The following is a 24,150-nucleotide window of genomic DNA, read 5'->3' as shown; positions in this document are numbered from 1 at the left end:
GTGAAATTTACTCGGAGTCGAGTGTGAATTTCATGCTCTTTAGTCAGCTCGTAGTAGCAATGAATGAAACTTTCCCCAGAAACGTCTAGCTATATATACATTATTTACACAATGGGCTCTGTGTGATTGGCTAATTCCAGGCTGCTCCTGTAAGCCAATCAGGTTGCGGATTCACTTCATCCAGGAGACTGATTGGCTGCTCCTGCAGGCCAATCAGGTCTCTGATTCACTTCCACCTGGAGCTGGATTGGGTGGCTCCTGCGGACCAATCAGACTGCTGCATTCTGGATCCTATTGTTCTAGGATTCAGCTCAGTACATTACAGATGGGGAAGCCAAAATGGATGGAGCAGCAGAAGTGTGGGGGAACCCTCTTGATGAGAGCAGTCTGTCCATCACTAAGCAGCCCTCTTGCTGGAGAGAGAGAGAGAGAGAGAGAGGGAGAGAGAGAAGCTGCTGGGAGAGTGAGCAGGAGTGACAGAAATAGTGAGAGATGAGTGGCCTCACTATTGTACGGGCTTTAACTCTGCCTGCTGCTGGCATGTGGCCCCAACAGATTACCCCAGAGGAATGTGATTCTTGAGCAGGGAGAGAGAAGGTTCCCTACTCTGAGCTACACCAACTAGCAACAGGCTCTCCGGGGTTTCAGCCAGGGTATTTCTCATCCATGCCTGGAGATGCCATGGACTGAATCTGGGGCTTTCTGTATGCAAACATGTGTTCTAACTCTGCACAATGGTCTTTCAGAGCTGCTCTTCCACTCACAGAAGAGCTGTTCTATATCCATCACTAGAACTTTGTTTGAGAAAAGTGGAGGTAAAACCAAAGATTACATTCTCCCTTATGCATCAGGCCAGTGTCTAAAGCAGAAGCATGAGAATTTCTGTCATATGTTATGGCACTGTGCCAATTCCATAGGTGACTATGACAGCAGTTTGTATGTAGCTAAAACAAAATGCTGTTCATCCTGAAGAGAGAACACCGTGTTTTCACACACACACACACACACACACACACACACTGCATAATAAGCAGTCTCTAATTACTGCTGTTGATTTATCGTCACCACTGTATCCATGACATACTGAATCTCTCTAACGGATCCACCCAGGCCTAGAATTTGCAGAATAGCAGTATTGGCTATTTTCCTTCTGCCAGGGTTCCTTGAATCTAACCCTGTGGTTTGGATGCAACTGTGATTGCTACAAGGGGGAGAGGAAATTCCCTACGTACACGTTTGATATGAGTTGACAGTGGAGGTTGGTACAAAGTAGAGAGCACTATATAAGCGCATGACAGAAGTCTAGCAGTTCGAAAGCACACCAGTGCAAGTGGATAAATAGGTACCACTGTGGCAGGAAGGTAAACGGCGTTTCCATGCACTCTGGCTTCTGTCACAGTGTTCTGTTGTGCCAGAAATGGTTCACTCATGCTGGCCACATGAGCCAGAAGCTGTCTGTGGACAAATGCCATCTCCCTCAGCCTGAAAGCGAGATGAGCGCCACAACCCCATTATCGCCTTTGACTGGACTTAACCGTCCAGGGGTCCTTTACCTTTTTACTTTACCTATTATTCTGTTCCCTGTTCCCTAACACCTCCACAGTGGCTATATTGGGGTATAATTCCTTTTCAAACATGAAGTTTTTGTATTGGGTGACCATAAATGGGCGATCGCTTGTTCAAAAGAATCTCACGCCATGTGAAAATTTAGTCCCTAATGGAGAGGCAAATTATTATACCCTCTTTCACCATTGGTCCCTTTATTTCATTTTAAAGTGGTCCTGTTTAGTTTAGAATAAAAAGAATAAAGCCTTTATCCCAAGTATAGTAATGAGAGGGAGAAACATGATTTCCAGCATGCAGCTCCTGTTTCTAAGTAGGAATATGCTTGTAACATGATCCAGTGTCCCAATAGTTATTCAAAATAGTTATACAAAATTATTCATCATTATATAAAGATTTGACGGAAACTGAAAGGTTCTCTCAACTCTCAACTGAAATATCTCTTCTATTAACATGTTAATGTTTGCATTGTCTGTATTCTTAAGAAATGGAAAATGTGAGCTGTTGCAATAGATGCAATAGAATCTTTGTTCCTCCACATGCAGCTCCATCAATCCAGTTTGCCATGCTGCTTGGGGCTGATGAGAGTTGGAGTCCAACGACTTATATTGGGGAGAGGGGCACAGGTTACCCAACCCTGCAGTGCCTTAATTACATGTGCTTCAGTATCTGTGTAACTTGTTTTTCTTCTGTTTTCCCCACAGTTTGTGGCCCATCCAAACTGTCAGCAACAGCTGTTGACCATCTGGTATGAAAACCTCTCAGGACTACGGGAACAGGCCATTGCGATCAAGTGTCTAGTTGTGCTGGTGGTAGCACTGGGCCTTCCATTTCTTGCCGTTGGGTACTGGATTGCACCATGTAGCAGGGTACAAGGTTTTGTTTTTGGCTTTTTTGGTGTGTAAATGAATTTCATTTCAAAAAGCCCTCTGTTGAAGTGAGAGACCCAGTCGTGTGCTGAAGGCCGTATTCCTGTTTCTCTTGATACCTTCCTGAAACCAAATGATTGCTATTGTTAACGTAATTGTGATTATTCGTTTCCATTACACCAGAATGTTTTACAGTTTCTTATCCTGTACTTCTGTTGGGCGAGTGAATTTGGAGCATGAATACCCTAGTTACTAAAAGGAAGTAACACTCTATGCAAATAAAATAATGCTAAAGATTAGTAATTTATAACAGGTTTCTAAACTAAATAAAATAGGTTGTGGCTGCTCTGCTTGGATGACCTAGGGAATAGGTCCTGTATCTTCTTCTCTTCTCTCTTATGAAGAAAAGCTATCTCAAGTATGATCTGTAAGCACACGAGGCCATCATCTTGCTGAAGCTAACGAGGTCTGGTCAATACAAGAGCCTGAGAACTGCATGAATACCCCCTAGGGCTCAATGATGGAAGAAATGTAAAATATAAGTTTATGAAAAGAAACACACACACACACACACACACACACACACACACACACACACACACCACACACACACACTATAAGGATCAGTGTTACCCAACATACTGGTGGCCTCATAGGCCTCCTGTTAATACTGCTTGCTTGAGATAATAATAATAATTTATTATTTATACCCCAGCCATCTGGCTAGGTTTCCCCAGCCACTCTGGGCGGCTCCCAACAGAATATTAAAAACACAATAAAACATCAGACATTAAAAACTTCCCTAAACAGGGATGCCTTCAGTGTCTTCTAAAAGTCAGATAGTTGTTTATTTCCTTGACATCTGATGGGAGGGGGTTCCACAGGGCGGGTGCCACTACCAAGAAGGCCCTCTGCCTGGTTCTCTGTAACCTCACTTCCCTCGCAGTGAGGGAACCCCTAGAAGCCCCTCAGAAATTGTAAGAGTGTGTGGGGTTGCTTCAGACCAATAAAAACGTATGAATCAAAACCTTTTCAACTTTTGCATAGGATTGCCAACAATTTGGTGCTACTTTTCATCAAAATGTGATTCCAAAATGGTTTACAAAAGCATAAAAATATAAACAGTCATTTAGGCGAAGGATTCTTAAGTATGGCTTTACAATAGTTAAACTGCATGCAAAGAAGTATCCCTAAATTGAAATTTAGCATTAAATATGCATTTTTGGCACATGCCATGTTTGTTGAAAGTGAAAGCATACATTGCTTAAAAACAAATATATTCTCCTTTGCTTTCTCAGCTTGGAAAAGTTCTCAGAAGTCCATTTATGAAGTTTGTGGCACATGCAGCCTCCTTCATTATTTTCTTGGGTCTGCTGGTGTTCAACGCTTCAGACAGATTTGAAGGGGTCACAGTATTACCCAACGTGACAGTTACTGATTACCCTAAACAGATTTTTAGGGTTAAGACCACTCAGTTCAGTTGGACAGAGATGCTGATCATGGTATGGGTGCTTGGTATGTATATAGCCTATCTATTTCAGTGTCAACCTGATTAGTTTCTGTGGCATTCTTCGATAAAACTGCTTTCTGTCATAGCTATTGTATGCTGCTCCTGTACAGTGGATTTAATTCGTTAATTCGTTCCAAGGGTCTGTGCGCACCCTGAAAAATCTGTATCCAGAGGCACAGAGCGCTTATGCGCATGCGTGAGCAGCAAAACCTGGAAAAATACTTCCGGGTTTGCCACTTTTGCAACCCGAAGTTTACATTACTCGAGAGTAACTCGAGGGTCTATTGTAGTAGATTTCTAGGCAGAGATCTCACAAACAGAACTAATTAAAACTAAGCATCATTAATGGTTTAGAGTAGGGCTTTCCAGACTTTTCATGGTGGTGACACACTTTTAGACATGCAGCATTTCGCGACACAGTAATTCAGTTTTACTAGCAAACTGGAGGTTAAATAAACCCCTTTCCAACCCTGGGAGGAGCACTGGGAGCATTCACATGACACACCTACACACTGCAGCCGACATACTAACGTGTCGTCGTGACACACAGTTTGGAAAGCTCTGGTTTAGAGAGTGCTACTTGTAAAACGTATATTTTTTGAAACAAAGAGCTGGTGTAAGGTTTTGTCGCAAAAATCAGACTTCTTCCCAGTGACCTTAGATGTTCAATGCAAATTACAGGATATGTGTTGAATACCCAAGGGATCTGGGAAGAAGTCTTTCTTGCTCCAGTAAATAAATAAATCTCACTACAACTTAAAAAGATAAGAGAAGCAACATGATAGGCAGATAGATCAGCTAGCCAAATCTATAATGGCTGTGTTTCTTAATTTAGACTGAACTGAAAATCTCAGAGTTTAGTTAAATAAACTCTGGAGATTGCACAGCATTTCCCCATAGCCTGGGAGTGTCAATAGCCTTGATCACTGATCCCTAGAGCCTTAAAATAACTCTGGCATTTTTATTTTGCTCTCTTGGAGACCTTATTGTAGAGGACTAAAAATAATTTAAAAGTTGTGGGCTCAGTGGCGTAGCGTGGGTTGTCAGCACCCGGGGCAAGGCAAGTAATTTGCGCACCCTAACCTGATAGTCCCTCGCTCTCTCTCCGCACCGCACTGCACGCCTGGCACCCCCCCCCCCCTCCACAGTGGACAGCGACCCGGCGGCTCGGATCAGATTTGCACAGCCAGCACTGCAGTGAGAGAGAGTGAGTGAGCCAGGTAGGGGCAGAGAGCTGCGAGTGCGAGCGCGGCCCCCCCCAGATGTTGCGCCCGGTGCGGCCAGCCCCCCCTGCACCCCCCACGCTACGCCACTGTGTGGGCTGTAACCAAGTCAAATTCAGAGTACAGCCGTTAAAATAAACTGGTGTTAGACAAATGTGTTGAATTCAACGAGTCTATTGTATGTTGCGCCAGTTGTCTTATTATGCATATGTCTTATTCAAATACTACCCTGTACCTGTATGCCTTTTCAACTTTATTAACATCCTCTTCAAGTTCATATAAAATGAACATCGTATCTAAAATTGTGGAGGTCTGTTTCTTATGTACTGAAGTTCTCACCCTGGGCCAGCAGGGGGATACTGTAGATAGTTTTCACTCAGGTCCACATATGCAAATAAGGGATTGAAAGTGACGTTCAGTGATTGGATAGTTACAGAAAGTGGTTACTGTTGTGTTCTAGTGGTGCTCTATATAAGCAGGCTGGCTGAACCCTTCAGTTCAGTTCTGTTCTGGCCTGTGAATAAACAAGAGCTGTTTGAAGAATCGCTGTGCCGTCTGATATGTTCACCCACAAGTTAACACTGTTCCCTTAGCACAATAGAATGCCAGAAAATTTCAGAGCACCTGAATCTTCCATTAGACATATGAGTGTGCATACACACCCACACCCACCATCCCACATATACTTTCTCTTTCCTTTTCTCCCTGTCACCTTAAGGTGACCCGGCTGCTCCCAGATTAGATGAATGAATGGAATAAATCCATCAGTGCTGAGCAGCAGTTTCTCTTCTGCAGGTGAGAATAGGGAAGTGTTACTTTTACAGGTAGTGCTCAGGAGGGAGGCTGGAATACTTCCGCCAAGCAGCTGCTGAAGATTACCTACGTCACTTTCCTGCAGGACTAACCTAAATCTGGTAATCAAGATAAGAGCTCAGATAATCTGAGTGTGAGTTTGGGTTAGATATTCAGATTTATATGTCTTGCTGTATTCCACATTGTGCTAACACTTCACGAGGTCTGTTACACCAGTAATATTGCAGAATGGGCCTATGACCCTGTAAATAAATCTGGTGTGACAGGTGAGATCCTTGCAGTTTTCTGCATGGAAGTGGCTTTCAAGTATGACATGCCTTGTGTAAAGCAGCTAAGAAAGACCTAATTCATTTTCACTTGTACAATTCTATGTATGTCTGTTCAGAAGTCAGTCTCGCAGAGCAGCGGCTTGCTCACAAGTCAGTGTGTAGCAGTCTGCAGTCTTCACTGTGTTTTTATTGCTTTTCTGGTTTTTAGGCATGATGTGGTCCGAGTGCAAGGAGCTCTGGACAGAAGGACCCCGGGAATATATTTTGCAGCTGTGGAACGTTCTGGATTTTGGGATGTTGTCTATTTTCATTGCCGCTTTCACAGCAAGATTGCTGGCCTTTCTGCAGGCGACAAAAGCACAGCAGTATGTGGACAACTTCATTCAAGAGCCTGACCTCTCTGAAGTCACACTTCCACCAAACATAGAATATTTTACCTATGGCAAGTGAAAGAAATGTTTTCGTGTCTCTAGTATATTAAAATGGCTAGCATCCTTTTAAAGAAATAGCTTGAGGATTATCACAGGAGATGCTCACTCAGTGGGGCACAGCTGCAACAAGAGCATCCTGGCAGTGGCATTGCTATTATTTACTGGGACAGGGTAGATTGGCTCTACTGGCGCAGCCCCACAGACCCCACATTGACCCTCCCAGTAAGTAATAGCAATTCTGCTGCCAGGATGCTCTTGTTGCAGCTCTGCCCCACTGGGTGAGTTGCACCTGTAACCTCATATAACCACCCAAGCATACTTGGGACGCAGGTGGTGCTGTGGTCTAAACCACTGAGCCTCTTAGGCTTGCCGATCAGATGGTCGGTGGTTTGAATCCCCGTGATGGAGTGAGCTCCTGTTGCTCTGTCCCAGCTCCTGCCAACCTAGCAGTTCAAAAGCACAATAAATAGGCACTGCTGCAGTGGGAAGGTAAATGGTGTTTCCGTGTGCTCTGGCTTCTGACACAGTGTTTCATTGCTCCAGAAGCAGTCTGGTCATACTGGCCACATGACCTGGAAAGCTGTCTGTGGACAAACACCGGCTCCCTCTGCCTGAAGCGAGATGAGCATCACAACCCCATAATCGCCTTTGTCTGGACTTAACCGTCCAGGGGTCCTTGACCTTTTACCTTTACCTTTACTTTTTTGAGCCCAGTACAAACTTATAAAACAAGCCTCCTCCTGAAGATGCTACTCCTTGCATATGACCTTACAAATCATGAAAGAAAAGTTTTGATTTTTCTTCTGCAATTACATTTAATACATTGATCTCCCCCCATTGGATCTAAAGTGGTGCTTCAGGTTAAGAATAGTTTCAGGTTAAGTACGGACCTCAGGAACGAATTAAGTACTTAACCCGAGGTACCACTGTATAAGGAAGGAATAGTATCTAGCTAATATATCCCTCAAACAATATATCTCCTTTTTTCCTATTTTTGTTTTAGCATAACATCCAGCTTGAAGAAGAATCTTACAAAGCTTGGTGTCTGTTTTGCAACTTTTAATAAATAAATAAATCCAAATAAAGATATTATTCTTTTGAAGTTTTGAAGGGCTACAAACATTTGATAAGTAAATCAAATCACTTTAAAGCTTTCTGGCCTTTTTCATCACAAAGTCATGAATTATTTCCTCCAAATCAACTTCTCTTACAAGGTCGTGGTGAATTCGAATTACCGTACTCAAAAATATCTATTCAGTGCTATAAATATGTATCTTTATCAAGATATATGAATATAGAACGGCCAGATATTTTATTTTTTTAACACGCAATAAAAAAAATATGTAAAGCAACAGTTTCTCATTTATGTCTTTTTCTTTCAGCTCGAGATAAATGGCTTCCATCTGATCCGCAGATCATATCAGAAGGTCTTTATGCAATAGCTGTTGTGCTTAGCTTCTCTCGGATAGCTTATATCCTGCCTGCGAATGAGAGTTTTGGCCCATTGCAGATTTCCCTTGGAAGGACCGTAAAAGACATTTTCAAGTTTATGGTCCTTTTTATTATGGTATTCCTTGCCTTTATGATTGGGATGTTCATATTGTACTCCTATTACCTTGGAGCCAAAGTAAACGCAGCATTTACCACGTAAGTAATGCTTATGAAAAAAAGGACAAAAGTTTTGCATCCTCTTTGTGATGGAGGCTGCTGGAAGTTTACAGTACAAGTTAGTTTACACATGCATGTCCATCACAATAACTTGTCACTCAGTTCACTTGGATGGATTCAGCTGATTCTAGCTTCTCCTCTGTCGCCTCCTGCCCATAATTGCCTATCCCGAGAGTAAATGTTACTGAATGTATTTGAGTTGCAATTATTATATAAGTATAACCAAGTGCATTATGTACCGTATTTTTCGCCCTATAGGACGCACTTTCCCCCCTCCAAAAATGAAGGGGAAATGTGTGTGCGTCCTATGGGGCGAATGCAGGTTTTCCCGGGCTTCCTGCAGCTCTGCGCCACCCTCCGGATCCCGGCGCGAAGCCGCGCGGGGCTCCGGAGGGTGGCGCGGAGCTGCCTGCGCTCCAGGGCTTCCTGCAGCTCTGCGCCACCCTCTGGATCCCGGCGCGAAGCCACGCGGGGCTCCGGAGGGTAGCGCAGAGCTGCCTGCCTTCCGAAGCCTGGTCGCGCTGAAGAGCGCGCCCGGGCTTCGCGCACCTCTCCGCAAGCCTGGGGAGACCGGCGCGGCTCCCTAGGCTTGCAGATAGCAGGCTGTTCTGGGGGCTGGGGTCGGGGCAAGCTCGGGCTTCCCCCGCGCCTGCCCCGTGCCTGGGGAGGGAAAATTTTTTCCCCTTTATTTCCCCCCCCAAAATTAGGTGTGTCCTATGGGGCGGTGCGTCCTATGGGGCGAAAAATACGGTAGTTAGACAAACTATTTAACATTCTTATGTTGTTGTTTTTTAAAAAATGAAGCTTACAGGGCATGTGATATTGAAGATTTGTATGAATGCACAGCAGATTGAGAATGGTATACCATACAGTCACTCATATAATAATTGGATTTCTTCCTGCAAAAAAAAAAAAAAAGGGGGGGGGGAGCCAAATCTACACCATTCATGGACTAATGCATTTATACCTGGGGCATGCAATATTGCACATGTGTGTCCACTGCGCATGCTATAATACACAGTGACATATAATAATCATGCATTTTTCATAAAAGCAATTGTTATAAGAATCACACTGTGCTATGTTGAAATAGCTGTGCATGCACACACATGTACATTTGGTGCTTTTATATATAAAAAGTGCAAGTCTGTTGTGACAAGTTGAGCTATGCCTCTGCACTATATTTCATTTAATTTTTGCACAGTTTGCAGGGAGTTCTAGAGATGATGCCATTTACTTTATTAAACAAGTATCTAATCAAAGTTGTAAGGCAGCATCCTGGTGTACAAGGATATAAAAAATGGCAATACACCACCACTTTCCCCTGTCAAACTTAATTCTGTTAATACAGCTCACCAGCCGCAAACATAATTGGCAATATGCAAAAAAGCCACAGGGGAATCAAGTTATCTGAAAACATTTTATGTTGCGAGCATCTTGTTTTGATTAAATGTCTGCACTAGGATCTTTGAATCATCTACTTTTAAACAAAACAATTTACAAGTATTTATATTTGAATTCATTAACGTACCCTTTTTTTCATACAGAGTTGAAGAAAGCTTTAAGACCTTATTTTGGTCAATTTTTGGCTTATCGGAGGTCACGTCAGTTGTCCTCAAATATGACCACAAATTCATTGAGAATATTGGCTACGTGTTGTATGGAATATACAACGTAACAATGGTTGTGGTTTTACTCAACATGCTGATTGCCATGATCAACAGCTCCTATCAAGAAATTGAGGTGGGTACTTTTCTGCTTTATTTTGCCCACCCACCCTGCAAAGATTTGTTCTGTATATACTGTTTCTCAGCTTACCATAACTGCTTAGACCAGGCATAGGCAAGCTTCGGCCCTCCAGATGTTTTGGACTACAATTCCCATCATCCTGACCACTGGTCCTGCTAGCTAGGGATCGTGGGAGTTGTAGGCCAAAACATCTGGAGGGCTGAAGGTTGCCTATGCCTGGCTTAGACCCTAAGGTATGTTAACGTAAGAATGTTCATGGAAGGAAAGCTTCCCATTTCCTCTTCCTCCCTTCAGCTACTGTCACCCCCCAGCTATAAAGTGTTGTAAAAATAAGGATAAAGCTATCAATGGCTACTAGGCATGATAGTCAGAAACTGTATGCTTAAGAATCCATCCATCCATCCATCCTCAGTGGTCTAAGCCACTGAGCCTCTTGGGCTTGCTGAGCAGAAGGTCGGCGGTTCAAATCCCCGCAATGGAGTGAGCTCCCGTTGTTCTGTCCCAGCTTCTGCCAACCTAGCAGTTCAAAAGCACACCGGTGCAAGTAGATAAATAGGTACCGCTGTGGCGGGAAGGTAAACGGGTGTTTCTGTGGGCTCTGGTTTCCATCACGGTGTTCCATTGTGCCAGAAGCGGTTTAGTCATGCTGGCCACATGACCCGGAAAGCTGTCTGTGGACAAACGCTGGCTCCCTCGGCCAGAAGGCAAGATGAGCGCTGTAACCTCATAGTCGCCTTTGACTGGATGTAACCATCCTGGGGTTCTTTACCTTTTTTTACCTGCTTATGAATACCAGTTGCTGGATACTTCAATGGAGGAGAGTTGTTTTGTGTTTGGGTCTTGCTTGCAGGCTTCCCCTAGGCATCAAATTGGTCTTTGTGAGAACAAGATGCTGGACTAGACAGGCCAGTGTCATGATGCATGATTCTGATTGGCTGCTCTTGTGACTGCAGGCCCCTCATATAAAAATTAATAGTGAGATAACTTCACACTCCATTTCTGTACATATTTATTTCCAGTGTTTAGATACTGCCCCATCACAAAAAAATCCTTTGGGATGTGTACAAGTGAAAATTAAAACAATAAAATATAATTATACATCATCTCTGTGTTAATAAGAACATAGGAGAAGCCCTGATGGGTGAGAGCAAAGGTTAGATTTTCAAATTCTCTGTAAGCATAACATGTTTTCCAAAATTGAATAAATACAAATGTGCCTGATTTGCATAATTATTATGACCTGAGTCCTGGGAAATAGGAGATTTACTGTAACAACATACATAATTAATTTTGTGATTCTGATAAATAATTATGTCACATTCTATGAACACAATCATCTTTGCTGTGTCAACAGGACTCTGTGGTGCTGCCAATTACATTAATATGAAAACAAATACTAAAAGGTCTTTAAAACATAAGCTTTTGTAGATAGCTTACTTAAGATCCAGGAAGTATCCATTTCAGTTTGAAGATATATCCATGTATACTTGGTTGGATCAAAACATGCATTTCTGTGAACAGAGAGTCTTGCTAACAAAAAGGGGTGTGAGACAATTTTTGCCAGTTTGCCGCCTCCTCTATTTAAAAATGTTAATATCTGGTGAGAGTTGGTGAAAATGCATTCTGGGAGTGTGTTATAATGACTAAACTGCATTTCCAAATATTAATTATTCAGTGTGTAACCTAAGCATCTTTTTCTGCTTACCATATTTAAAGCTTGCTTCTAATCCTAGGTGCATATTAGAAATACGTAGGTGTTTATTCTAAAACAGCCAAGGCTGTACTTAACATCTGCAGGGTGTCAGGTTTTCAAAGAGGGCTAATGTGCGTTACTTAATCAATTACTGATAGCCACGTTTTTTATTCCAGAAAGTGCCTTATTTAGCAGGACTGCAAAACACATCATTAAAAAAAATAACCATATCATCCTGGGTGTTTATGTTCTAAACACAGTGCAGTTGAAATAGATAATAGTATATTTTACATGTAAATAAGATGTAGGCATGCTTGGCAAATAACTCCACTAATCTTGGTTCTCAAGAGAAACTTCCAGAGCTGTAGTGTTATTTTTTAGTATCCCGAATAATTAAGAATGTTATGCATCCTGGGAAATTCGAAGAAAGTTCAGTATGTTTTCAGACTAATTGACTGCTTTCTTTTTAATTTTATTGATTAGATTTTTATCCCACTCTTCTTCTAAGGTACTTATTGCCCTATACATTTTTCTCCTCTTCTGCATTTTATCCTCACAACTCTGTGAAGCAGGTTAGGCTGAGAGAGAGTGATTGGCTCATGATGATCCAGTGAGCATCGTGGCTTAATGGGGATTTGAACCCCATTCCCCACTGTCCTGGCCCATCGCTCTTATTGATACAACACTGACTCTACATATGTTGCAAACAATGGTATTTTACAGTGTTGAACCTCCTCAGACCGTTTCTTCAGTTTAGCTGTGGGGAACACGTCCAAATAACTCTGCATTGTTAATAGGTTTATTTTTATTACTTAGAATTATAGCTCTCTCTATTGCATTATCCAGCTCTTGAATGGCTGTGGGTTTCTATTAAGAGCAACAGAGTTTCAGACTGAGAGAATCTCCCCAATAAATTTGTGTTCTGGCATGGGGCTTGTGTTGTTGTTGGTTTTTTTTTTTTTTAAATCCTACTAGGCAGGGCTAAATTTGTGGAAGTACGTAAGTCACTCTTTGGATATAAGCCATACTCTTGTTTTGTCCCAAGAGTACTGAAAAGAAGACGACGAGATTCAAGGACTTGGGAGTCATAGAATATAGTGGGGGGGGGGGGGAGGAAACAGGTTGCAATCCTAAGCATACTTAATAGGAAGTAAGTCTCATTTTATTCAGTACATCTGGGTAAAGATGTTGACGATGAGACGGAGAGAATTGGGAAAAGGTGAACTTTTGACAAAACAAAAGTGAATATTTAATGCCAGCAGTAGCAGCACATAACCAGGAGAAGATTGCACTCCAACTTGTGGAGGGTGTTCAGAACAAGGATGATGTGTATGTGGAGCTACAGTGCTAGTTCCTGCAGAACTTCCTCCTACCCCAGAACGTTTACTGAACATTACCAGAGAACACATGAAGTGTGAGCACCACTGGATATGCCTAAAACCTGCCACTTCCTTGCAGGATACTTCATATAAGTCACTGGAGAACAAGTATGGCTTGAGGGACTTTGGTAAAGAAAGGGGAGGACTCTGTAATCCTGAAGATCAGAGTGTGGTGTGATCACACTCGTGCTTCTCAGTAAACCTTGTTTTACCCAGGAGACAGAGCAGGGAGTGTAGTCCTTTGCTCTTCCTTCTTCCTACTAGTTATACACTGATGTTTCTGTTTCTTGCCTCTTCTCTTTTCATCTTTTTTATAATTGAAATTGCTTGCTTGTTATTCATGTTTTTATCCAGTAAGGCACTTTATGTGTCCCTGCACAGAAAAGTGGGGTAAAAATAATGTGCAGTCGAGTAAGACCATTCATAAATAAATAAATGGACATTTCTTTGTTCCCAATGTAGGATGACAGTGATGTGGAGTGGAAATTTGCTCGCTCTAAGCTCTGGTTATCATACTTTGATGATGGGAAAACCCTGCCGCCTCCATTCAGTCTTGTCCCAAGTCCCAAGTCTTTTGTTTATTTCTTTATAAGGATCATTAAGTTATTTAAGTGCAGGCGGAAAAGACTGCAGAAGGATATGGAACTGGGAATAGGCAACTCAAAATCCAGGGTAAGTGCAAATCAGACACACTCTGTTTCATGGAACATTATTTTTTAAGCTTTTGCTATTTCTTGAACTCTAAGTAATGGTTTGCACTGATGAAGTATGCATTGGTGATCACATTCTAGGGTCTTTCCCATGGAAGGCCCTCCAGATGTTGTTGGATTACAGCTCCCATCATCCTTGATAATTAGCCATGCTGACTGGGGCTGATGGGCATTGGAGTATAGTAACAACCAGAGGGCCACAGGTTCCCCACCTCTGGTCTTCTACATAGTAGGGAAAGAACCAAAATATGGAGTAATGAAAATAACCAAAGTATGTCTGCATCCAATCTCACATAGAGACATAAATGCCCCATGTGAGGGAGATGGCTGGTGAGAGCTGAATTGTAAGCTATATCATGGAAAACTGATTGTACCCCACAAGAAAACAGATGTATATGGGGCATTGCAAACAAATAAGGCCTTTTCCCTTTCCAGCAAGCCCCTTTTGTCATGCAATCCCGGTGGCATTATTGGGTGAGTTAGCAGAATCAGACCTTGTTATTGCGAGTGTGTTATTGGGGGGGGGGGCTATTGGAAGCATCCTCTCTCATTCAGTTCCAACATACCTTTTCTTTCTAGGGTTAATTTCTGGCAAAACCAAATTCCCAGTCTCTGGAATAGTTTATAGGGATGCATGTGTATCAGAGTTGGCCCGCCTTGGGTAGTGAAATTCTGCCAGGTGGCACCCCTGCTAGTGCACTGTCCCTGCTGCCACATGACCCTGGTATGCGAGGCTTTGGCAGAGGGGCAGTGGCAGAAACTTCGGTTTCAGTTTTGTCAGTATTCCTTGCACTGTTGTTTATTTTAATACGATGCTAATCTTAAATTATGTAGGTGGCGCTGTGGGTTAAACCACAGAGCCTAGGACTTGCCAATCAGAAGGTCGGCAGTTCGAATTCCTGTGACGGGGTGAGCTCCCGTTGCTCGGTCCCAGCTCCTGCCCACCTAGCAGTTCAAAAGCACATCAAAGTGCAAGTAGATAAATAGGTACCGCTCCAGTGGGAAGGTAAACTGTGTTTCTGTGCGCTGCTCTGGTTTGCCAGAAGCGGCTTAGTCATGCTGGCCACATGACCCGGAAGCTGTACACCGGCTCCCTAGGCCAATAAAGCGAGATGAGCGCCGCAACCCCAGAGTCGGTCACGACTGGACCTAATGGTCAGGGGTCCCTTTACCTTTACCTTTAATCTTAAATTAGTACATTATAATATTTTACTTCTCGAATCTTCTTTAGCCTGGCCACAATCTCAGCGCTTGGGGAGCTAGCAGCCAGTGCAACTAGTCTTTAAGTGTGTGGAATGTTGAATTTGTCTTCCATACTTGATTCCAGTTCAGAGAATAGGTAAAATACATATTCTTATCTGAGCACATCCTTGAAGTTGAGAATAAATACATGCACAAGTAGTTTGTGGAATCACAGATCAGCTTGTTTCTTTCAGAATGTTTTTGCTGAAAAATATACATTTCTGTAATCAGTTAGTAATAAAGCAATGCCAGATTACAGTTGCAAATTCCATGGAAAATATTCTGATTTTAGATTTATTCTTTCCTAGCTCAATCTCTTTTCTCAATCCAACTCGAGGGTTTTTGAATCACACAGCTTTAATAGCATTCTCAATCAGCCAACACGCTATCAGGTGAGTGGTTAGTTGGGCAGTACATGCAGCCATGATTATCTAAATAAATTACAAGTTTCCATGCAGCTCTGAAGTTGGACTGCCAATTCACAAACAAATATTTTGTGACAGATCTGTTAATCGCTTAGCACAGAGCTTGCAGGAAGGAATCGTTTTCCTGCTTGCTGCTATTTTCACTGCTCTGATGCCAAATCCCCAAATGACTTATTAAAACTTGGGTGAGTTTCGAGGTTGTGTTGCAGAAACTGCTGGGAGAAAATGCTGAGAAATGTGCCAGCAAATTTATTACTGATAAGCTGCACACCCCTGGACTGTAGCCCACAGTGATTTCACTCAGGAATATTCAGTTAATTAATTGAATGGTTCATTTTAATTAATTGACCTAACTCACGAGTAAGTGCATTTTGTATATCTGCATTATGAAAAACCTTTAGAACCATCAAAATTTCAGATTCTGGCCATCACACCAACCACCCATATACAAGAGGGAAGTATTAGGAGGCTTGGGGGAACATAAACATTTGGAGCAGTGTAACAGCTTTTTTGGGGGGGGGAGCCCTAAGGGTAGCAGGAAAACATTAATTTTTTTTTATCTTAGTGAGAACAGATAATGCTCAGAGGCTGCCAAACCCTTAATGGTGGTGGACCCTGGAAAATCAGGGGGTGAGGAATAGAATGGTGTGTTCTGGAAAAGGGGCATGTTATCTGACTGGAATTCTAAGCAGAAACACTATGTATGCTGTAACATCGTGTTGCAAGCCCAATTTGTATTATTAAATGGAGAATGGAACAATTTCAGTTGTAAAACCTTAGATTCGGCTGATCAAAAGCTGGCACAGAAGGCTGAAAAGGTTAAGGCATAGGATGTGCTTTTGATTGTCTTTCTCAAAGTCCAGGCCTGCGGGTTCAAAGAAAAACGAGTTATAGCGCTGAAAGAACAGATTCATCAACATCATTTTAAAGCACCAGTTGTGTTGAATGCTAAGCTTACAGAACACTGTTCTAACAAAAGGTCAGAATGCAAGATAGACCATATTGAAAGCATCCAGGAGAGTGATGGAACATGAATAATTTAAATACCAATCTGCATAAACAAACACAAGCATATTATTCAGATACAGTGATATGAAAGATTTTTCCCATGCCCTTCTCTCTCCCTCTCTCCCTTTTTCTCTCCTGTTGACATAAGTCTGACCTTGAGCCATAGAATACATGGGATTTTTATTTTCTGAATTGGAAATGCAGACCAGCTCTTCGGCGACTGCTATGATTGCGTACAAGGGAGGGGAGTATGAATACTGGCCCAGCTTTACAATTCCTGACAGCAGTCCTGGAAAAAAAATATAATTTCTCCCCACTCACAGAAATGGCATGTGATGTGAGCACGTTTTTGTTTGCTTGTTTTTTGTCCAGTGGACAAAAGGGTTACAAATGAAGCCAGAAACATGTGGAGACAACAACACCATTAAGATCTCTGTACAGACCTAGCTGCATTGGCCCCTATACTGGGACTTATTTATTATTTAATTCATTGAGAGGAGGCAACTTCCCGGGCTCCTGACTCTGTATTGTACATGCCAATGAGAGCAGATAACATTGTGAAACTGCCATAATGTTGCTTCTGGCTGAAGCCTTTGTCAGTTGCCCCTTTGCCATCACTACAAGTAAGACCTGAAAGAAAAGCGTGGCAGTTTATCTTCATCCCATAACATGAATGCTCTACTTCCTGCTTCCAGTGTTCCAACCATGTGGGCAGGAATGCCTTCCCCCAAAATTCAGTTCTGCAAGCTGTAAGGGACTCGAGTGGTTCATTCTGCCCCTCCATTTTCCCTTTCAGTATTTTATAAGTAACACTCAGTGTTCTATGGCTCAAGCTCAGCCTTTGTTGGGCTGTTTTGGGGAGATTAAACTCCTTTTGGGGTGTATGCACGTACTTTTTTTGGAACTTCTTTTGGCACTTATGATCTCTTAATGCAGTGGTTTTCAACCAGTGTGCTGTGGCACCCTGGGGTGCCTTGAATGATGGTCAGGGGTGCTGCGGGCAACACTTGTCTCTGTCCCTCTTTTCTTCCCTCCCTCCTCTGATGCCCTCTTGCGTCTCTGCTTCCCAAAGGCTTGCAAAGCTGTTTGTTGCAGCAGCGCTGGCTACAAACCCCCAAACTTGGCCCTCCAGCTGTTTTTGGACTACAATTCCCACCATCCCTGACCACTGGTCCTGTTAGCTAGGAATGATGGGAGTTGTAGTCCCAAAACAGCTGGAGGGCCAAGTTTGGCCATGCCTGCTAGGCGAATGGTGCCTCTGGGGCTGGCCAGGGGATGCTGGTTGCCAGGAGCTGAAGTGGCCTTGAAGTAAGCATGCCAGCAGGCGAGGGAGCCCATCCTGTCAGCCAGTCCACCACCCCTTGCTGTTGGGAATGGACAGACAAGTCCCAGGCCCCTGTGGGGCAGTGTGAGGAGGTACCTCTCTTTGGGGCAGGGGGCACAGCTCTGAGATCAGGGGCGGCAGCAGCAGCTGACCGGAGGACTCCCAAGGAGAGGGGAGAGGAATCTGTGGGAACACTTCCCAAGGGACAGTGTTCAAAAAGGTGTGAGGGGCTGCCAGCTCCGCAGGCCAGGGGGTGACATAACTTGGCTCCTGAGCCCCATAGGGGTGCCACAGAAATAATGTAGTTGGTCAGGGGAGGCATGGACTCAAAAAGGTTGAAAACATCTGCCTTAATGAATTCATAGGCTGACTTTCTACCAAAGGGAACAAGGCTCACATACAATAAATACAGTACTAAATAAGATAAAAATAGGGAGCCAGTGTAGTATAGGGGTTAAGAGTGTGGTACTAAGACCGGGGAGACCAGATTTTCAATCCCCACTCAGCCATGAAGCTCACTGGGTGACTTTGGGCCAGTCAATGCCTCTCAGCCTAGCCTACCTCACAGGGTAGTTGTAAGGATAAAATGGGGGAGGAGAACAATGCCCAATCACCTTGCTTTCCTTGAAGGAAAGGTGACCTATATATGTAATAAATAAACAAATAAACAACAAAAAATGCCTCCTAAAACATAACCAATTTACAAGCTGAAACACACTCATCAGTAGGAGCCCTGCATCTGCCCTAGTTCTTGACGCCTTATCCTTTTACAACAAACCATTAACTCTAATGGATGAGGTAGATAATAATAATAATAATTTAAAAACCCAGTGCCGCTACAAAACCTCCTTGCCCGGCTTTTCCAGAGTAATCAAATTGCAGTTACATAACCCTTGTCATGCAAAGTCCCAGACACGGTGCCAAAACACAACTGAACAGGAAGTGTTTTGTCACAGTCAGTGTATACTGTCCCCTTCTCTATGCTTGTTCATGGGTGATAACCTTCCTCTTGTTTCTGCTTTGGCTCTTGGCACAGGGGCACTGTGTTTGAGGGAGTGGTTTGACTTGAAGAAGTCATTCCCGCACAAAATGCCCCACCTCACGATTAAAAAGGTGGGATTCAACGAGCAACCTTTGCTGACACCTTGTGGTGAACAGGGGTTGCAGCCCTGAGAGGGAGCCCAAAGGTTGCAAGGTTTGTTATTACATATTTTCAGGAAGAAATGAGTGTATGACAGATATTCAGGGTCCTTCTATTTACTGAAACAGCCAGGCATGTGGTGCTGTATTATATCTGGTACTATCCATGTCTAGTTGGGGCAGGGGAGAGGAATTAAATGGCTCTGTGTGGCGTTTTGTAGGGTCGGGATCCCTTCCAGCCTGTGTAGCTCTGTGAGTTGTATGTGTGAGAAAGAATTGATTGTACTGTTACCTTTATGACATTCAAAGCATCATGAAATGATAAACAGTTGTTGTGGTGTTGTTGTTTTTCTCCAATAGCAAATCATGAAGAGACTTATAAAACGTTATGTTCTGAAAGCACAAGTAGACAAGGAAAATGATGAAGTCAATGAGGGTAAGTGCTACTGCAGACTTCTTAATATACTTGTACAGTAGGAAGACTCTGAATGCTGTCCCAAAAATGTAACTACAGAGTCAGATCATAGTGCAGTAACTGGTACACTTAGTGCCTTTTATCAACTATCATCACCTCTTATTTTGCAGCCCACAGCACTTTTATCAAGATATGAGTACTGGGCACCTTTGCCATTACACACACAAAAAGCACTAGCTATACCACAACTACAACTATAGTTACTACCAGATGTTTTAGCAGAAATTGGTAGCAAGTTACACAGCAACTGTAGAAACATATTTGCTTTTATTTTTTTGAGGTGAGGCTAATTCTTGGTTCACCAGAAACTTGAATAAACTGTCTGCTGAAGCAGGCATCATTTATTCGCTTTTTAAAATTCATTCAGCAGATTTTATATACCGCTGGATGGTATACAAAGCTCTAAGTGGTTTTCAAAAATATAAAGTAAAACATTAAAATTGTCAAGTTAAAAGCAGGCATTTCAAAATATGCGTCATGTTAGCCATCTGTTGCACTGAATTCGTGTATGATGTCAGCATACGGGAAAGTGGCTGTACTTTGCCCAAAATGGCCTGGAGTGCCTGACTAGGCTGTGGGCTAGAAGTAGCCCACCACTGGTATGGATTATTTACAGACAATGCTGCTCCCCACCCCTGCCCCCAAAATGTTATTATAATGAGCCTTATGACATTTGGAAAAATAAGTGAGCTTCTTCAGACTCAACACAGAAAACACATGAAAAGATTCATGGATGGGGAACCTGTGGCCCTTTTGATGTTGTTGGATTCTTGCCCTGACCATGGGCCAGGCTGGCTGTGGCTGATGGGAACTGAAGTCCCACAACACCTAGAGTGCTACAGTTTCCTTATCTGATTTGAAGGTTTAAATAAATAAGTAAATAAGTAAAGAGCTAGCAGAGAAGGGGAGACTTTGAAGGAAACCTGCACTGGTGGAACTGAAAATACTTTCCTCTCACATTTTCTTACAGGGAGGATGTTAATATGCTTTCAAAAAGTAATTCCCAAATGTGTACTATGGGGAAAAGGCAGGTTGGAGACTAAAAATGCACTTGAAATAGAGTGCATTGATTCACAAATGACATATATAAAAAACAACCCTCAGGATACCTGAAATATGATTGTAAATCCACTTTTGTACATATGTGGCCACTGGCTGATTTAAAAACTTAATACAGGCATACTTAAAATTGCCTTTCATAAATGTGCACTCACAATAGGAGAAAGGCTCAGAAGCTATTTAAATGGCACAGGTGAAGTAATCTGTCTGAAGCTTAAGAAGGCTTTGCCGATAGCCATCTCCTATTCCAAACTGGAATAGGTTAGAGTCTTTAGTTATGAAAGATAATGTGATGGGGGATTAATACTTTGAGTGAAGGTTTCGATCTGCAGAAAAACCCTTCAGCAGCCAACTTACCCTCCAGAGATCTGGAGAATGCGAGAGAGAGATCCTTGCCTCTTTGGCTCCCAGGGTAAATATTTAAAATCATGAACCTGCCTCAGTCCAAACTCATGAAAATCTGTATGGAGGAAGCAACCCCAGGGGTTCTTTTTATTTGTCAGCTTATTGTAGGGGACATGGACATGTTTTCCCTGTAAAATCTCTTGAGCTAAATTAAACTTCTGTCAACAAATGTGAAGATGAATAGTTGCATGTGAATGCTATAAACTAATTCCGTAGAGCTGTAAACTCTGAACGGCTTTATTTTTGAATTGGACAAAATAAAGTAGTTTAAGACAAAGCAGCTAAAAATACTTAAAACCCCAAATACCAGTGGTAGTGACCTTTAAAAACATATCCACGTGAGCTGAATTCTCTTCTAAAATTAGCTAAGAAAAAATATGTGACCTTAATACTTCAAGGATGTTGCTTTGCTGCTGTAAGATATGAAGTGTTTGTAAGAGTATGGGAAATACAATGAATGCTATTTGTCATTTTTGGCTTAGAAGCATGAGAGTTGCATCTTAGACCGTCAAGAGAATAAAAGCATACTTAGATTTTTGTTGAAGCTTATTTCTTCCACACATCACATGAAGACCACACACACAGAAAAGTGAATTGCAGTCCTTTAAAATGACCCAGTTACATTTATTTCAATCCAGTTTCTAATGTCTTGTTAGTCTACTGTTATATATATTGAGGACTGATTGGAATGGACACTTTTGAATTTTGCTATTAATTCTTCCCTTTGCGCAACCTTGAGATTCCTCATCTTTTTCTCAAATGTCATACTTCTCAGGGTTGATGTTGGTTTCAATAGGTGGTGTATGCTAAGCATGACAAAGTCTGGATCCAACCCAATGTATTTAACAGTCAGAAATTTGAATAATAAATTATTATAGCAGAGGTACTCCATTTGATAATGCATTTTTCATGTGGATCTCGCCAAAGCTAAGCACCAATAAGTTCCATTAGATCAAAATGGGAGCATCAAGCATTTCGGGGGGGGGGGGGGTGTATGTAAAGCATTAATTTCAACCACTGAAATTAATAGCAATGTAAAAGTGATTAACTTTGGCTGGATTGTGTCCTGTGTTCAAAATGCAGTTAAATAATCAAACAGATAGAGGACACATCATTGCTTATTATCAACCCCACCAGTTCAAAGAAGAATACAATAAAAGCTTTAAGTAATCTATCTTAATAGTTCAATAAAGCTTGCAGTCATAATGGAAATAAAAATAGATAATAATAATAAATTGTCCAGTAGCACCTTACAGACCAACTTAGTTTGTTCTGGTATAAGCTTTCGTGTGCATGCACACTTCTTCAGTCATAATGGAATTACTTATGTAAAGCAGCTCCTTATATAATTCATCAGCATAGGTTTAAAACCTAAGAATATAAGAAGAGTCTGATGGATCAGGGCAGTGGGATATCTATTCCAGCATCCTGTTGTCAGTTGCCAACCAAATGCCTATTGTAAGCCTGCAAACAGGACCTAAGTAATAATAATATTATAATAATTTATTATTTATACCCCGCCCATCTGGCTGGGTTTCCCCAGCCACTCTGGGTGGCTTCCAACAAAATATTAAAATACAATGGTCTGTTAAAGGAAAACAAGGGTCTTGTGCCTCAGTGCCCTTAGCAGGGTTAAATCCAGGCTGTGATAATAATAATAATAGTAGTAGTAGTAATAATAATAATAATAATAAAAATTATTATTTATATCCCGCCCATCTGGCTGGGTTTCCCTAGCCACTCTGGGCAGCTTCCAACAGAACACTAAAATACAATAATTTATTAAACATTAAAAGCTTCCCTAAACAGGGCTGCCTTCAGATGTCTTCTAAAAGTCTGGTAGTTGTTTTTCTCTTTGACATCTGGTGGGAGGGCGTTCCACAGGGCCAGTGCCACTACCGAGAAGACCCTCTGCCTGGTAGTATCCAGTACTACTTCAAATGCTTGGTCTTTGTAAGCTTCTGTCAACAACTTTCTTTTTACTAATTACACAGGTGAACTTAAGGAAATTAAGCAAGATATTTCCAGTCTTCGCTATGAACTCCTTGAAGACAAGTCTCAAGCAACAGAGGAGTTGGCAATTCTCATCCATAAACTCAGTGAGAAACTCAACCCAAATTTAACGAGATGTGAATGATCTCAAATCCCTGGATTTTGACCAGAGCACAAGTATTGGCAATAATATTTATGAGTGACTTATACTTGAAAATGTATTGTAGATTTTTAGCACTAAATAACTTTATGTACAGCTTTATTTGAAATACAGTCTTAGAAGATTTTATGAATTTACATGCAAAAAACCCAGTTTATTTAATGTGTATTATGAAGGATATTTTGCATTTATTTAATAAGGTGCAATTGTATCTAAACAATCTTGCATTGCAAATAGTTTTATCAATAAAATGTTTATCATTTGCACTGAACAAAGAAAAAACAACACTGAAGACTAGGGCTGCAATCCTAAACCAGTTTACTAGGGAGGTAAACATGTTTAGCATTGTACTGCATATGTCCTCCACCATGCTGATGGGAGATGTAGTAACCAAAATAAAGCCAGCTCAGTGAAAGACTACTTGAAAGTACTTTGCATATGATCCAGTTAAAATTAAAGCACGTTGACCTCCCATTGATTTCAGTGGCATGCGCTTCTCACACTGATGTAAAAAACAAACTCAGCACAATCCTGTGCATGTTTCCTTGGAAGCAAGTCCCCAACGTTTAGTGGGCCTTAGATTGCAATCTTATACATGCTTCCACTCAACTCACTGGAGCTTATTTTGGAGTGGACACGTATAGGATTGCACTGCTGCTTCCTAGTATGGATACTTGGACTAACCTTTTTAAGTGCTTAACTTTCACTGGATCACACCCCTTGATTTATCAGCTTTCTTAAGAAACAAGCCATGGCATGGACAACTGAATGTTTAATAGTGAAGATAAAAATGCGGCTATAATAGTAATAGTGCCGTTAAAATTACCTATACCTATATAAGTTTGCATATTTGCATATTTGCTTTCAGAATAGGAAGTATTTTTTTTTTACTTCTAACTAATGTGAACTGTCAAAATATACATTTTCATGTGGTGAAGATGATTTTTTAAAATTTAAGATACTATGCAGGGCTGATATTTTGTTACATTTGTTCTAAATAATGCCTCTGATGCGTACTTGTTAAATAAAATATTCATACTTTA

General features: G+C 41.8%; 1 protein-coding gene across 1 annotated transcript in view; it reads left to right on the top strand.

Annotated features, from left to right (window-relative positions):
- TRPC3 (transient receptor potential cation channel subfamily C member 3) overlaps positions 1-24,150 on the top strand; it is a 58,520-nt gene extending 34,370 nt beyond the window's left edge. The window contains exons 4-12 of the mRNA XM_028743969.2: positions 2,268-2,432; positions 3,731-3,947; positions 6,456-6,689; positions 8,061-8,325; positions 9,894-10,089; positions 13,630-13,839; positions 15,428-15,511; positions 19,377-19,452; positions 22,950-24,150. Of these exons, the coding sequence (XP_028599802.2) occupies positions 2,268-2,432; positions 3,731-3,947; positions 6,456-6,689; positions 8,061-8,325; positions 9,894-10,089; positions 13,630-13,839; positions 15,428-15,511; positions 19,377-19,452; positions 22,950-23,092 (1,590 nt within the window). The 3' untranslated portion in view covers positions 23,093-24,150. The remainder of the gene's footprint in view (positions 1-2,267; positions 2,433-3,730; positions 3,948-6,455; positions 6,690-8,060; positions 8,326-9,893; positions 10,090-13,629; positions 13,840-15,427; positions 15,512-19,376; positions 19,453-22,949) is intronic.

The sequence above is a fragment of the Podarcis muralis genome, chromosome 9 (genome assembly GCF_964188315.1).
Source record: "Podarcis muralis chromosome 9, rPodMur119.hap1.1, whole genome shotgun sequence".
Taxonomy (NCBI): domain Eukaryota; kingdom Metazoa; phylum Chordata; class Lepidosauria; order Squamata; family Lacertidae; genus Podarcis; species Podarcis muralis.
This window is presented reverse-complemented; position numbering and strand designations above follow the sequence as displayed.